Below are 15262 nucleotides of genomic sequence, written 5' to 3'. Positions count from 1 at the left end.
AGCTTTTATCAGTAATATATCAGCTACTTCGTTTTGAAAAATTGGTCTGGAAACTCACTGAGATGGAGATTTCCATGCTGTATTGGCCCTTAAACATAGCACCCCCTCCTAAACTGAGCACTCCAGAACTTATTAAAAAGTCAGTATCTGTAGAAGGGACAAGCATCCCCAAATTTTATTTCTTTATGCACATGGAAATACAATATTTTGAAAAATAAAACCAAAAATTAGCTCTTATTGCCCTTTCAAAACAAGAAAAGAAATTTTACAGTGATTTGAGACAGTTGTTGAGGAATTTCCAAAATAGAATATCTATGCTGCGGCTAATAATCTTGCTAACTTCCATGAAAGAGGAAGAGAGCTTAATGCAGAATATGAATTTCCATTTACCTTCTCATGTCCACTCATTTCTAAGACAAACAATTCAAGAAAGTATGTAAATGATGCTATTTGCTCTACAAGCAAATACGTTGTTACAGTCTCCAGTTAATACCTGGTACTGGAGTCAAAGCAAATTTTCTTAAGAATTCAGTAGAATCAAGATTCTGCTTCCTGGATTAATCTTTCTGTCTACAGATTAATAATATGTCCAGCCATAAAAACATGAGGTTATGAAGTTTCTCAAATTTAAACACTGACTACTACGGTTCTGATTTTTCTCCTGGGCAACACAATCACAAAGCCAGAAATAAGGCTAAGATGAGTGAAAGTGATATGACAAAGGGAAATGGGTTACTTTATTAGGAGGTTTGCACTAATGTTTGCTCTTTCAGAAGAAGATTAAACAGATAAAAGTGGAGGAAGTCTAAAGGGGGCCAAATTGGCCAAACAGCTTCTCTTCTCTGGAAGAGAAATTCCATGTTTAATTGAACACATAGGACTGTAGAAACCATGCCCTGTAAGAGTGCAATTCTGTTTTCCTTTTGAGGCCCTGAAATATGGCCATCTACAAACAAAGAATGAAAACTAACAGCTGTTTCTGTTGGATGTGGTAAGGATTAGTGATGAATTTAACACTATTACATTTCTTGAGCTAAACTTGAGCAGTTGGTGAGCTTCAGCTTTATTGAACAAGCAGCTGGGTTTTTTCAATCACTGATTCTTGTCAACAGTTATTATGGGGATAATTATCATTTTCTTAATAGGTTTAATGAACTCTCGGTCTGCTCTTCCAAATATGTTTTGGTTTTAAATGTATTCGGTTATACAGCTGTTGAACTAAGCAGCAAATTATTTACACAGTTTTCTCTCATTTGCTATTTATGCAAAACTTGCATCTGTCTCAGGATCTGACCAAGGGATTTTATTATAATGAATTCATTTCATTTATATAGTGAAGCGCACCAAACTGAATCTACACTATTTTAAGCTATTTGTCAAACTTTGAAAATGACAAGAACACCTGTACAAAGGTGAATATATCCGCTACTGGTAACCAAGTATTTTCAGGTAGTACATATCTGATCCCTCCTTACAATTTTCCCTGCTGTTTTCCTTCAGTGGCAGCATGAATCTTTCTAGGCAGAAGGTAAAAAATCACATCCAAGCTCACATCAGACTTCCTCTAAAATCAGTGTCAAACCTACTATCCTATTCTTTAGAGAAGTCTGGGCAAGATGTGTTTTCCATCCATGTTCTCCAGGAATAAACATCCACATTTCAAGCAGAACGTTTTGAAAAAGGGGGTCCATTAACACATACGGAGTGTATGTTAATAAATTCAATCTGAGTATATACACTGTGTGCATATTAAATATAAACTAAGTATATGTTAAGACACCCAAATCAGCCGTCATGTCTCTAGGCTACAATATCCAAAGCTAACCTAAAAGATTATTTGCATTTTAAATGAAGAGACAACTTTTGTCACAGTTTGGAGCTGGGAAAAGAGAAAAATTTGGACTACCTAGTGAAATTTGGACTACCTTGTAAAACTAAATATGGATTTACAGAAAGTATCCAAAATCAGTGAGTGCAGATGCTGATGAGGCAACACAAATATAATGGAAGCTTTTAGAAAAACAGGCCTGATCTGGGAATAATAGTCATTGAGTTTAGCAAAACCTTTTTCAATACCACTTCTACAAACACTTGTTTCCTCACTCTCACATGCATGTAGACCCAGTGTACAAATGAAGTCCATGATTCAACCATCAACTTACTGTCTATGGAGATAAGGCTTCTTGCCCCATGCTTTTGTTGAGGCATATGTCTGCTTAAATGGAGAACACTATCAAGATAAAGATATTGCCCTAAATATTTCTCTTCCCATTTTGGATTACCATCACTAATAGAACCGGAACTGGTAATAAATAAACAATTGTTCATGAACATGACCTGGAATGACTGAAAATGAGAAGTGAGCCAGATCAGGTTTTTTCTTCCTACATTAGTATGATAGTACTAAGAAGCTCACTGTCTTTTCACTTCTCCCTGGGAAATTACCATCATCTGCTGGTAGTAGGCTTCAGGAAAAAACTTCTTCTTTCCATCAAGAAATGTGGGGGTTTTTTCACAGTAAATGCGTGGTAAAAGAAAAGTGATAACCTCGATAATTTTTCATAGGACATAATCAGAGCTCACTAAGGCTTGTGGGAAGACTTCCAATGAAGTCTGAAAGTACAGTTTGCCTTATTATTTGTTATACATTCTGTTTTCCAATGAGATAGGAACCCATCTATTCCACAACCAACTGAAAAAAATACTTACATCTTCAGAAAGTATGTCAGCAGGCGGCAACCTTTGCAGACAAGCTTAATGAAAATCAAAGAAAGTTAGTTGATTAAAAAAATCTGACAGCTTGACATGACAGAGTAAATAGATGCAACAAGCAATGAACTTTCAAGGATATCTTATTTATTAAATTTTTCTTCCCCCTTCATTTGCTATTTTGGCATCATCCCAGCTTCATGTTTGACGTTCGGTTACTTTAGATATTCCTTCTGGTCTAAGGGCTTCCTATCCAGCATAGCTGCATTAGTATTGTCTGGGAGGTGGCACCAATACAAAGAAATGGGACTTCTCACAGAAAACTCTGCAGTAGAAATAGTGTCCCTGCATTGTCTTTGCTTTTCACAAATTTTAACATTTTAACTTGCATAATTTTGTTGTATGTTAGCTGGGAAATACAAAATTTTAACATACCCATTTGCCTGCACTGACTATAGACTAGTCTTTTGAAATAATCTTGTATTTGTGTGTAGCTTGTATTTGTTTCATTGTTTGTATTCATTTTTAGAAAGCAAGACACTATGAGCACTTTCAAAGAGTATAGTTGCTTTGGTATTCATTATAATAGAGAAAATGCCTTAAAATAGTATCAAAATGATGCACATTCATGTTTCCATAACTTACAGACATTTTTATTTTGATAATTACTGAAAGTATTAAACTAGGTTTTCAGATTTCCTCTGCTGAATGTCTGGAGCAGTCCCACCATGCAGACCGCCAAAGCTGTGCACTGTTTGTGGCATCAGAAGTGTTTAAATGGTGGTTTATGGCATAATTTGCTTTTCTATGTTTGCATTGATTAGACTTAAACCAAAGTTAAAGAAGTTGGCGGGTACTGTAGGGAGGCAGTTGCAGATATATTTCTTCTCTCCAGTATGAGTGCTATGTTGTCAGCTTAGGAAAATGGTTTGCTATCCCTTTGTTACTTTCATGTGTACTCTGTCCTTGCTCTAGGGACACCTTTGCTGTCATTCTCTCCACTCTCCTCTCTGGTGAGGGTGACGGAGCAGTATGGCTGGGTTGCCCACAGATCACCTACCCTAGGGCCTTACTGGCAATGCCCCTAGCAGTACTTGAGCCCTGTGGACCTCTAGTCATTTCAGGGTATGTACAAAGTAGTTTTTGAGTATAGTTTAGGCTGCTGGTTTGGCTCTTTATTTTTCTTTTTCTTATCCTCCTTTCTCCTTTTTTTCTGTTTTTTCTTCCTCTTTATGAGTTTTGTTAGTTCTTCTCTTATATGTTCTTCCCTCTTCACTTCTGTGCTCCATCTGTTGTTCACTCCCTCTCTACTTCTCTATTCTGTTTGCTAAAATGATCAGCAACACAGAGAAAACCTGCATAATGAAACAAATGTTACATCCACAGACTCTAAATTCAGAGTTAGCTGTTTACACAGTCACCCCAAACCGCAGCTACATATAACGGGAGCCTACAAGGCACAGCAAATTACCTGGTCTAAAAGTGTGTAAGGGGGCCAAGACACTATGTTCTCAGCTGAGTATCTCCATCTGCCTGAATTGCTGGTACAAACATGGAACTCAAGGCTGCTTTGGAGTGGGAAGGAAGGGGAGAGGGGAACAGCTGTTTGCTAGCAGACCTCTGGGTCCAGAGTGCAGCCCTGCCCCATCTCTGCCCACAGCAGGGTGGCTCTGGCCCAACCTCTTGCCTTTCTCTGTTCCTCCACAAAAACCTGTTAAACATAGCTTAGAGGAAACAGAGCCTCTGGTGAGGCACAGGAGGATGTAAAACCAGGCATGTCAGCTCAGGCTAGCAGTGTAGCTAACCCAAGACACTGGTCTTGTGAAGAGTACAAGAAACAGGAAGGCATATTATATCAACTTTCCAGCCTGATCTTCAGGCATCTTAAAAAACTTCCTCCAAACAGATAGTAACCTGAAGTTACACCTGGGAGGAATCCAGATTCTAGAGGGTTGGAGTCTGCAGCCCCTAACAATCACATCTGACTTCTCTCTGCTCCCTGCCCCTTGGCACTTGCACTTCTGTTTGTCTAAAGGTCCAGCTCCAGACAAAGGAGACCAGAGTCACCAGCACAGGCTTCAGCTAGGGCACTCCCCTAAGAGGTTAGAGGTGTGAGTCCAAACTCCTTGAGAGGGAAATGAATCAGCCTACCATCTTGTGCCTGTTGTATTTTGCCCCAAATTTGATGTTGTCAGTGTATATTCAGCTACATGAGAACTTACAGGACTGGGTTCCCAAGAGCATTTGGGTATAGGTATCCTGAGTTTTCAGACCCTGCCCAAAGCTCAGGGCTGACAAGATCAGGTTGGCCATAACAGTGGAATTTGCAGCACATGTAGTAGAAGACTTTCAAATATGCAAAGTGAAATTGGTGCCAGCAGACAGGGTAGAAATGCAATTTGATCCTGCCCTCACTAGGCATTGGAATTAATGATGGATTGGCCAGCTCTATCAGTTACTCAATTAAACAACTCTCATCCTAAGCAGACGACTTAATTCTCTCCCTGACATCACCTTTTTTGTACTGCAATAATTATGGAATATCTGGGGTGTAGCTGAGAACAAGATTTGGGATTAGACTGCAGTGAGGTGATGACAATTAGACAAATTTCTTCCTTTTCTTAAGCAGATAAGGAGATCTCATGTCATAGACTGGAACCATGGATATGTCCCTGCCTTTATAAAGCATGTGGAGTCACTTTAAACACTGTTTATAGAAGTCCTATCACTCCATCCCTGTTTCCTGTCTATCCCATATCTGCCACAGCAAATTAAAATAATATATTTTTGGCACTGTAGGAATCCTATGTGTTAAATAGTTTTTCCTCTGGAAAATTATATAGCGTGCATGAAGCTTTAGGAATTTTTTTTTTCTCTCCATACAGATATTATAAAAGACAGGGTGAACAGAAGAACAAATGAATAATATAAATATTAGGAAGGATTTTGTAGTAAAATACCGATGTTTGATAGAGTGTGGAGTCCTTGAGGAGATTGGGTATAATCTTTCCACCTACAATGCACAATCATTAAACACTATAAGCAGAATGGAGAGTGTTTGAGCTGTTATTTTAAGGAAAAAAAAGAGTATGCAGAACATCCAAAATTAGAATGATCAAAAAAGCATGCCCTTCCATAACCCTCATGCTGTCCGGCTTGAGCTGTTATTTTGAAAGCAAGCCTTTCACTGGCATTCATGACCTTTAAAAAGGAAATACACTGAGCTTTCCTTCCTACTGTAATCCCAGTGTCCTTATCACCTATACGGAGGCCAGAGAGATGGTTTGTTCTCCTCCCATGTCTTTGTTATCTTAAAGGGTAGCTAAGGGCCACCTTCAACTTGGTTCTTCAAGCCAGTCCACTGGCTCCCTCCACCAGCACCTTCTGGGCATCACATGTACCTCAAAAAAGAGGACCAGATAAAATGTGTACACATGATTGGAGAAGGGCCAAGTGAGAAGAGGTTTGTATGGAAGAAATTTCATAAAAAGTTTCCAAAACAGATTAAGTTTTAATGAAAGGCTAGTTTTTCTTAAACATGGAAGAGGATTATTAGTCCTCAGAAGGACCATTGCTTTTTGTATTTCTTTTGTGCTCATTTCCTTGTTTCACACATTCAAAACTCATAGTGAAACTGAAGGTTGCTAAAGTGGTAGGTATTTCATAAAGTGTGTTTCAGTAAGACATATTATATCCTATAAGAACTGAAAGAAGAGGATTTCACCCACAGAGTGACAGAAGTGTATATATAAATATGTGTGTGTGTGTTTATAAAAATATATCTGCTACCAAACACTTCTCTTGGTGTCCAGTTATTAAAAGTAATTACCAGATAATTCTTTCCTATTTGTTTAGGAAAGATGAATAAAATTTATTTCAGTTGAAGATTTCTTGCTGGAAAAGCTGCTTGGCTGTAAAGACTGATTAATCCTTATTAGCTTCCATTACTCACTTGTAATTAAGCTGGCTTAGTAGTGACTTAGATATTTCCCTCTGAACCTAAGTACAAGAGAAAACAGTAAAGGAATTAGACCTATCAATGCTATTCTTAGGACACCACTGTGTTTATTTTGTTGAGACCCAACAAGAAAGAAAATTAAGAATCATATCAATAAGACAGAGTTTTAAAAGGCTCTTAAGGCAAATTGCTGAGGCGTTGGAAGGAACTTCATTTGATTTATCTGCAATTTGATTAGGGAGTTCTGCCTTCCAAACTGCCTGAGCATAAAACCTCTGTTAAAGCATTGAAACTGTGCTGAATATGCATTTATTGTCCAGAAAAATTATCACTTGCACATACATCTCACAATTTCACTCAATGACAGTTCATTTTTTAAAAATCAGTTTATTTAGTTTGAAGAGAAATGTGTTTACTTCCTCAGTTCCAGCACAGAATGGTATTTTCATCTGATCATATGAAGTACCTGCAAGAAATAATTTAAGACACTTTGCTCACTGCCTTTTCCCTTCACTTGTGGTGCCAGACTTGAATCTTGTCCTTGGCTGAACAAAATACTTTCCCTGTCTCATGCCCAAAACACATTCTGCGTATTGCTCTTAATTATTTTGTTAACTTCTAGAAAGTCTTAAAAATAAGCACAAGTTTCTTGCCAAAACTACAGAAAATCTGAAATTCGAAACAAATTTTATCTTGCTTCTGTAATTTTCATCAATTGGAAAAGAAATTCCTACGGTAAATATGGGGGAAAATACTTGAGGTTAATCATTTTAAACTGAAACAGATTTAACATGCTAGTTTTACTGAATTCAATAAACTAACATATGGAGTGGGAAAGACAGCTCAAACTTAGCTGAGTATCACCAGGAGATACCAGAACAGAGACTAGAATCACAAATAAGTAAGCAATTTTTTTTTTTTTTGGGGGGGGGAAGAAAATAAAAGAAAGAAAAAAGAAAAATAGTGAGAAGAAAATCAACATAGCTCAAAACCTGAAGTTCTGAACATTTCCCAAACCACTCTAGTACTAATCCTTCACCATAAGTGATGACAAAGGCTTGTTCTGGATACTAACTCAGTTCAGATTTTCATCACAAAGAAAAGGAAACCAAAAAAAACCATCAAACCACTGTGACTCTACAGCATGACTGTATGAATGGCCAACCAGCATTATAAAAAGAAGTTTTGTGAGAAATCACCATATATATTAATATAACTATCTTATCAATCCCTGCCCACACCTCCATAACCCTACCCCCGATCATTCTATCCAGGACTTTTCCCTGGGAAAAAAACAAGTATCACATACAAAAACCTGGAAAATTTAAGAGGAATTATTGCTGTCTTTTATAAAGAATAGCAGGTAAGGGTCTGGTCTGAGCATGGGAACATTACCCAGTGAATTCTGTCATGACTTACTGTCCTAACCACATTCAGTGCCTTCCAGTGGGAGCCTGATCATTGTTTTTTAGCAGGAAACAAACTAAATCAAAATCCTTACAGCAAGTAATTAGGGTAACTCCTGAGTCCTGATCATTTTCCTGCAGAATCCAGTGATAGCCATTCAACTGCTTTCTTTACCTGTGGCTGGAGTTTAGGTGGGATTCACTTTCTGTGGGATGTGAAAAAATCAGTTAATGTGTTTGGAATGAAAGATTGGTATTTCCATTTTTCTGGCAGAAGAAAGAGGAGTTGCTGAGCACCATTTCTCTGATGTATGTGACTCTTTCTGTGACATCCCAACAAAATGCTGCCTACAGACATACAAAATTCTTCTGGAAATCTTGATGACTTCATATTGTGAGAGCAGCATTATGCAGGAAAACTGTTGGATATAGCATTCATGCTGGTGCGATTCCTTGCTGTGGTTCTATAGAAAAAATATTTTCCTGCACATTTACAAATGGATGGGTTTAATTTCTGGTGAATCTATGAACAAATTGTTGTCAGCTTGTTCTTCCAGGAAGTCCTCTACAGTTTTCTGGAATTCCTATCACAGGACAATGGTTTTGGACAAATACAGGGTGATCTTCAGAGCTTCAGAAATCTGCACTAAGGAACTGACCCAGTGTGGGCCGGTGCCTACCAGATGGTTCAAACAACTTCTGCTGTTCCTTAGAAGCTGACAGATGCTCTAAAAACAGGTCATCATTCCCTTTCCACCTCCTGATATTGTTTTCATTACACACATACTCTAAATAAATTTAAGAAAAAGCAGACTAGTAGAAAAATATTATGCTAACTGGAAGTATTGTATGATAGACACTCCATTTTCAAATAATGCTCTCTAATAATTTTTACCTGGAGCTGAAGCACCAAGCTGAAATACTACATGGCTTAAAAAGCAACTCAGAGAAACAACTAAACCTGAAATAGTCGCTACTTTCTGATACATCCATCCTGGACAACTTTAAAGTACAAGTTTGGTTTAAATCCAGTGTACTGCATGCTGGTAAGAGCACATACTCTTTCCAAAGTCTTTAGTGGCAGGTCCAGCTTAGAGCCCACCATGAAACAGAAAGTCTTTCATCACTGCAAAAAGAGTCTAATAGTTACATTGCAACCCTGAACAGGGAAGACTGAAGTGGCTCTTTCGGAGCCAGGAATAGCAGCAATTTAATGAAAAGAAGACTTGAAGAGATCTTGTCCTTCCCAGGCAACACACTTGCAGCTTATCAGAGTGGCTGCTGTCAGAACAAGAAGGGGCGAAGCCACATGCTTCTCTCCCAGACCCACCACATCTGGTCCTCCATTGTGGGAAGACCAAGCTTTAAGATTCTTCCATGTAGGGAAATTAGGTGGTGTCTATTCTTCGTCAGGCCTTCATCAGAGGACTGTGTGGGTGATGCCTACTCGTTGTGCACTAGTATCCCTTCTACTACAGCATCATCCAAGAAAAACAGCTGAAAATGTGTGCTGTTTCTCATAGCCTTGGTTTCAATTTCAAATTGGTTGTACCTGCTCTAGCTCTTAGCAAAAGATGTTATCAGTGTAGGAAACTCACTTTACCTTGTAGCTTTTAGCAACTAACCAATCTTCAACTTTGTATTTTTCAGTGTTCTCTGAATTCTAGTACTTCTAATGAGCATATGCAGATGAAAAATTGCATGTTTCCAGGTTTGCTTTTTTGAAGATTCACAAGGGAAAAATAGGTTTTCAGGAAACATGATTTTTACCCTAAGATTTTTCCTTTAAATCAAATTAATTCCTGCATATCCGCAAAGTAGAAGGAAAATGTGTTAGTGTCTTAGCTGTCATGGTAGAAGAGGGAGGAAGGGAAGAGAAATTAAAAACAGGGTGGTATTTTTCACCCTACATTTAAATAATTAATAATGGGTTTTTTCCAACATAAAAAGCAGGAAATAAGAAATGAAAGTTTAAAAAAGGCAATTATTCACATAATTTCTTCCCATAACCCCCAGAGCACAAAAATATTTTCTTTTACTACACCATTACTTAGCTTAATTACTACCAGTGACATTACAAGTTTCTACAGTACATTAAGAATTGTTGGTTGAGAAAGAAAATGCTGTGTTTTGCTTATCAAGAGCAGAGTAACATGTATAAAATCATTTGCTTTACAGAAGCAAGTCAAAAAGTTTTAAAGTTTGGAAGGAATTAACCAAACATTAAGTAATATTTTTCACTGGATCATTAGTATTTTAGAAGTCAAGCAAGAAGGAGTAGTCCCTGCCAGATAGATATAAACAAAAAATACACATCCAGCATGCAACTCTATGTGTGTTTTAAGTAACTGCTGAGGATTAACTTAGGCCTCTTCATTGGATAAAAATCTCAATATCATTTATAAAGTGCCACTGCATTTTTACAGCAATGGAAAGCTGCAGTCCCAATTTCAGACTATCAGATTTTCAGAAAAAAAGAATAATCCCAACTAAACTTTTGTCTCTTTCCCCACCCCCAATACCAGATTTGTTTCTTTCTTTTTAAAGGCATTGCATTATTTGTGTCTCTGTAATTCTTTCACCTCCAAGATGACATTCCTTCCTTTTCTGTGGTCTTCTGAGATCGTAAACTAGGTCATGGAAAACTACTGCACTTAAGAAGAAAGTAACTATTTGGTTTTAATAGGTGGTTTATTTTAAAAAATTGGTTGGGTTATAAAAGTAGACCATCAAATGAATAATTTGACAACAATCTGTAGCAGTCTCACAGCACTTACAGGGTCTGTTTGAAGGAGTAGTTTGATTGGATCAGTTGCTACTGAAGAACATGCATTGATGCTCAGAAACTATGGATCATTTTTTATCATCTAGTAAGTAAGATGTTGCCTTACACACTGTTGATTTGTGTCTTTTAACCACAGCCACAGGAAAACCCTATTACCTTCTGCAGCCTTTACTGCTTTTGATTACTATGGTGCCATTCTGCTGACACATACAGAAGAGTGGAGCAGTCCACTCAGAAATCTTTCTGCACCATTCTGCAGTTTCAAAGACTGGAAACAACATAAGTGCTGTCTGAGATCCATACTCTTCTGTCTCGGTATATGGGGCTTGTCTTGGGTTGCTTCCATGATTCGCATCCCCTCATGTGTATCCTACTCTAAATCATGTATATCTCTCTGGCACTACTAGGAACAGCACTTAAAGACATGACACTACATTTATCCATGAAATGCACATCATGTCTTTCAGACTACCACTGCTCTGCACCCAGATAGTCCTAAAACAGGCTCTGGTTGATAAGCTTGTTTGTAAGACTGAAAAACAAGTGAAAAAAACCTCCTTGAGATTCAAATATTCAAATTCCCTCCTGGTCAAAAATATACTTTAGACATTCCAAAATGTTAGTAGGAGTGTAACTCAGTGCTACTATTCTGTATCTGAAAAGTGTCAATAGTTTACACCATTAAAGAGGCTGGTCCTAAATATAAAAAGGTAATTGACATTTACAGAATAACTTCTCTTAATTTGTATGCTTTTTGAACCAGATCTGTTAACTTGGGATTTCCATGGGCTACAAATTCTTTCTGTAACTTCTCTGCCATTACTGGTATAGCTTTGTTTTTCTATTTCCAAACAAAGGCAATATTCTTCTATATTTTATTTCATTATAATTGAGAACAAATCAAATGGAAATAATGGCTTTAAATAATTCTCTGAGGAAATATATACACTGACTGACCATTTACTTATTTATGTTATATACATAACTATGGCTATAAGCAGTAGAAGCAGTAAGACTTCAAGCAAAATAAACACAACCTGTCTCTTTTTATTCTTGGTTTGTTGTGTGAACAATTTTTATCATTTTAAGATTTGAGTTATTAACTATTAACAGTCCAGTCTCTCACAAATATTGGGATGAATAACTGAAAATTCATTTCACAAACATTTAATTTGTGCTGTGAACTGCAGTAGTAAATCTGTACCCAATCAAAAATCAGACTATAGCTTTCTCTGCTTGTAAATATCTCAGTGATGTAGGAATAACATGTCAGCAAAACAAAAATCATCATCCTGACACCTCAAGAAAGATATTAGTTCTGTTACAGGCCCCTGTTGTACTAAATCATCTTACAATAGTTCTGACAATAAATTATAGAGGCGAAAACAAATAAACTCCAAAAGATTGCAAAGATGTATTTTTTGAAGGAAAGTAAACCTAATAGGTAAAATCTACGAATGAAGTTCAAACTTAAAGGTCTGTTTTTAACTGTCAAATTACTAAGCGTTCCTTTAAAAAACCTTTTTCTCTGTGCTCATTATTGGGAACTGGGTTTGAAAACAGTATATACTGCTTTTTTTCACCTACCAGGATTTGAACAAACTTGTTCTTATTTATTTATTTCAGACAGTGTCTCAGAGAAAGAATTTATTGTTTACATGATCTAAATCAAGAATACACAAATGTTCATCATGTTCAGAAACAAAATCTGTACCTAAAGGCTGCAGCTTGCTCTTACCTACATGATAAACTAAACTTCTGAGCTAACTAGACCAAAACTTACAAGTGAGTGCAATCCAGACTAATACCCTGCAGTTTGAACAAAATACCACTACAAACACAGAGCTTGTGTAATTTTTTGTGTGTGTTTGGAAGACTCCTATACATCTCACTTGATGTAAAAACTGGTATTCCAGGTGTTTGACATGTAACTGTCAAAATAGCTGTCCAAATCATCTCTTTAATTTGAATCAGTATTTAGTCACATAAAAATAAACCCAGATATCCCGAGTGGAAAATGTGGCAAATGGTTTTCATGGCAAGAAGTGGCATACATTTGTTATTAGCAGATAACAAATTGTTTGTGGGTTGAGTATAACCAAATAAACTATTGACTGGTAGCAAACTAGACTGAGTGGCAACATTAAGCTAAGGAGTTCAAGAAACAAGTTATTCCATCTCCTTTGGCAGAACCCCCTCTGGCTGCTCCCAAAGCAAAAGGAATTTACAACTTACCCAGAAACTGGGCTGAATTTGTGGTAGATCATGCCTTCTTAGGGGAAAACTTGCAGAAAGACACGGATAGAGGGAGGCAAAAAGTCCTTTCCACTAGTTGTTTCAGTGAGGGGTGGGAGCAGAAGGCTGTCCCAGGGCGGAAGCGCAGCCCAGGTACCCTGGCGGGAACAGGAGCTGGAGCAGGGCAGCTGGACCTGTCTGCCAGCCCTCTGCAATATCTGCTCACCACTTGTAGCCTCTCTCTCTGGGCTCTGGGCATCCTGCAGAGGACCCTGCACTTCAGAGAGCAGCAGCTTGAAGAAATACTGAATCATAAGATGAACAAATTCTCCTTCTGCAAAGAAATGAACACCTGTCCTATATGTGCCCCACTTCTGCATTCTGCTTCTATAAAAGTGTGCAGGGGGGATTTTTCTCATGCAATATTTGAAACACACGCTTGCATTCAATCACTCATTTTACATGGCAATTCTGATCATTCTGATGCATTTATGAACCATGTGAAAAACATTATTGATGTCTACAAAAATGCAAACAAGAGATACAAAATTGAGTCCATCCTACTACTGGTGTGGATGATCAGCCTCAGTGTTGTTATGTACTACGCAACATGAACTTTTTCTTTTGTTTTGTTTTATTTCAAGCGAGAGCCAGGAACCATCTTACCACCTCTTAAATGTCACTGTTCCTAGACTAATCATATACACAGATGAGCAGAGATAAACGTGTAATCCTAAACACAATGCAGTTTGAAGGGAACAAAAACAGCCCCAGTAATTCTTCTCCCAGTATAGCACAGGTTGGCATGTTGGAGCAGACTTCAGTACTGGCAGATGATAAATGAATTACATTGATTTCTCTATGACAGCTCCTCTCTATATTTTACAAATGGCCCACTGAATCTTGCTGAAACTGTTGGGATAAAGTTAGTGAAGCCTGTAAGAAGATTCTGGTAGCAGAACTTACAAATGCAAAATTCACAGCAGGTTATGACTATTATCATCCTTGTTGGAAAATACTTTCCTATCTGCATAGGTTAAACCATATGGTAATAGCACCAGTATTTAAAAACCAGACTGTAGGTATCTCTAGCGTAAATAGACTTATTGTTAATGCATACAGTTATTATTCTTGTATCTGTTAAATGTGTATCTGATTAACACCTTTTCTTAATACAAAAGCAGATATATATATATATTGCAGTTCTAAAGAGTTAACCATAAAAGCATTTTACTTAACTTACCAGTTGTTGAAGCTGGAAGGAGTCTTGCCCTAAACTCTACCTGCTCTCATGTTTGTAATATCTGTCTCTCTCTCCCGCTGTCTCCCTCCCCCCCGTGCAGAGATTGCAGTAAACTTAGAAAACTAGCAGGGACAATGTTTCAAATTACTTAAGAAGGAGAACAGGAACAGTCATTTCGTTCTCTTTTTTTTTTCAGATGAGTACAGTACCTTCAGAAAGAAGGAAGGAAGGGAGGGGAGAGGAAGTCAACAACCCTTTGCTTTCCTGCAAAAAAAATAAGGAAACAGCAGATAGCAATCTCGTTTTCTCTCAAACAAAATGTTTGGAAAAATAAATATATCCAATCCAAAAGGAATTCCTCAAGTATTATATTTGCATTAATGGCTTCATAAAACCTTCTTTACAGCTTGTTATGTGCAACTACATGAAATGAATTTCCTAAGTAGTGGGTAGGAATAAGACACCCATATCTTACGCAGAACAATTAGCTGTAAGCTTGCATAGATAATGAAGGCTTTTACTCTAGAGAAAGACTAATCATAGATGTATACACAGATCTTGTTTCCATGGTGATATAGGTAAAAAAAATGCCTAAAACCCCTCTTTACTCTGATCACAGGAAAATAGCACATTGGCTATTTATAGAACACTGTGGGGGAAAAAAAGGGGGATGAAAGGGGTCAGAAAAGTGGCAAGGATCCTAGCTTGATACTAGCAGTGCAATAACGAATAATTAATTTCAAAGAATGGCAGCATAGAAGGCATACTGATTTATCCAAACAAAACCAATGTACTATGTTCTAGAACAGATTTTATACTTTATTCGTTTCTTTCTTTCTTTCCCCATCAAACGTATTTTGACAACCAGATACTGGCCAGCTGGCGGAGTTTTACTTGGGATAAGTTTAGCCCATTGTGCTCCACTG

The 15262-nt window shown here is 37.5% G+C and overlaps 1 protein-coding gene across 1 annotated transcript in view; it reads right to left on the bottom strand.

The window, feature by feature from the left end:
- ZNF366 (zinc finger protein 366) overlaps positions 1-13352 on the bottom strand; it is a 35876-nt gene extending 22524 nt beyond the window's left edge. The window contains 2 exon segments of the mRNA XM_069001113.1: positions 13094-13142; positions 13144-13352. Of these exon segments, the coding sequence (XP_068857214.1) occupies positions 13094-13142; positions 13144-13352 (258 nt within the window).
- Between the last annotated feature and the right edge of the window lie 1910 nt (positions 13353-15262).

The sequence above is a fragment of the Aphelocoma coerulescens genome, assembly GCF_041296385.1.
Source record: "Aphelocoma coerulescens isolate FSJ_1873_10779 chromosome Z unlocalized genomic scaffold, UR_Acoe_1.0 ChrZ, whole genome shotgun sequence".
NCBI lineage: Eukaryota > Metazoa > Chordata > Aves > Passeriformes > Corvidae > Aphelocoma > Aphelocoma coerulescens.
Note: the sequence above shows the minus strand (reverse complement) of the source record. Positions and strands in the feature narration are given on the sequence as shown.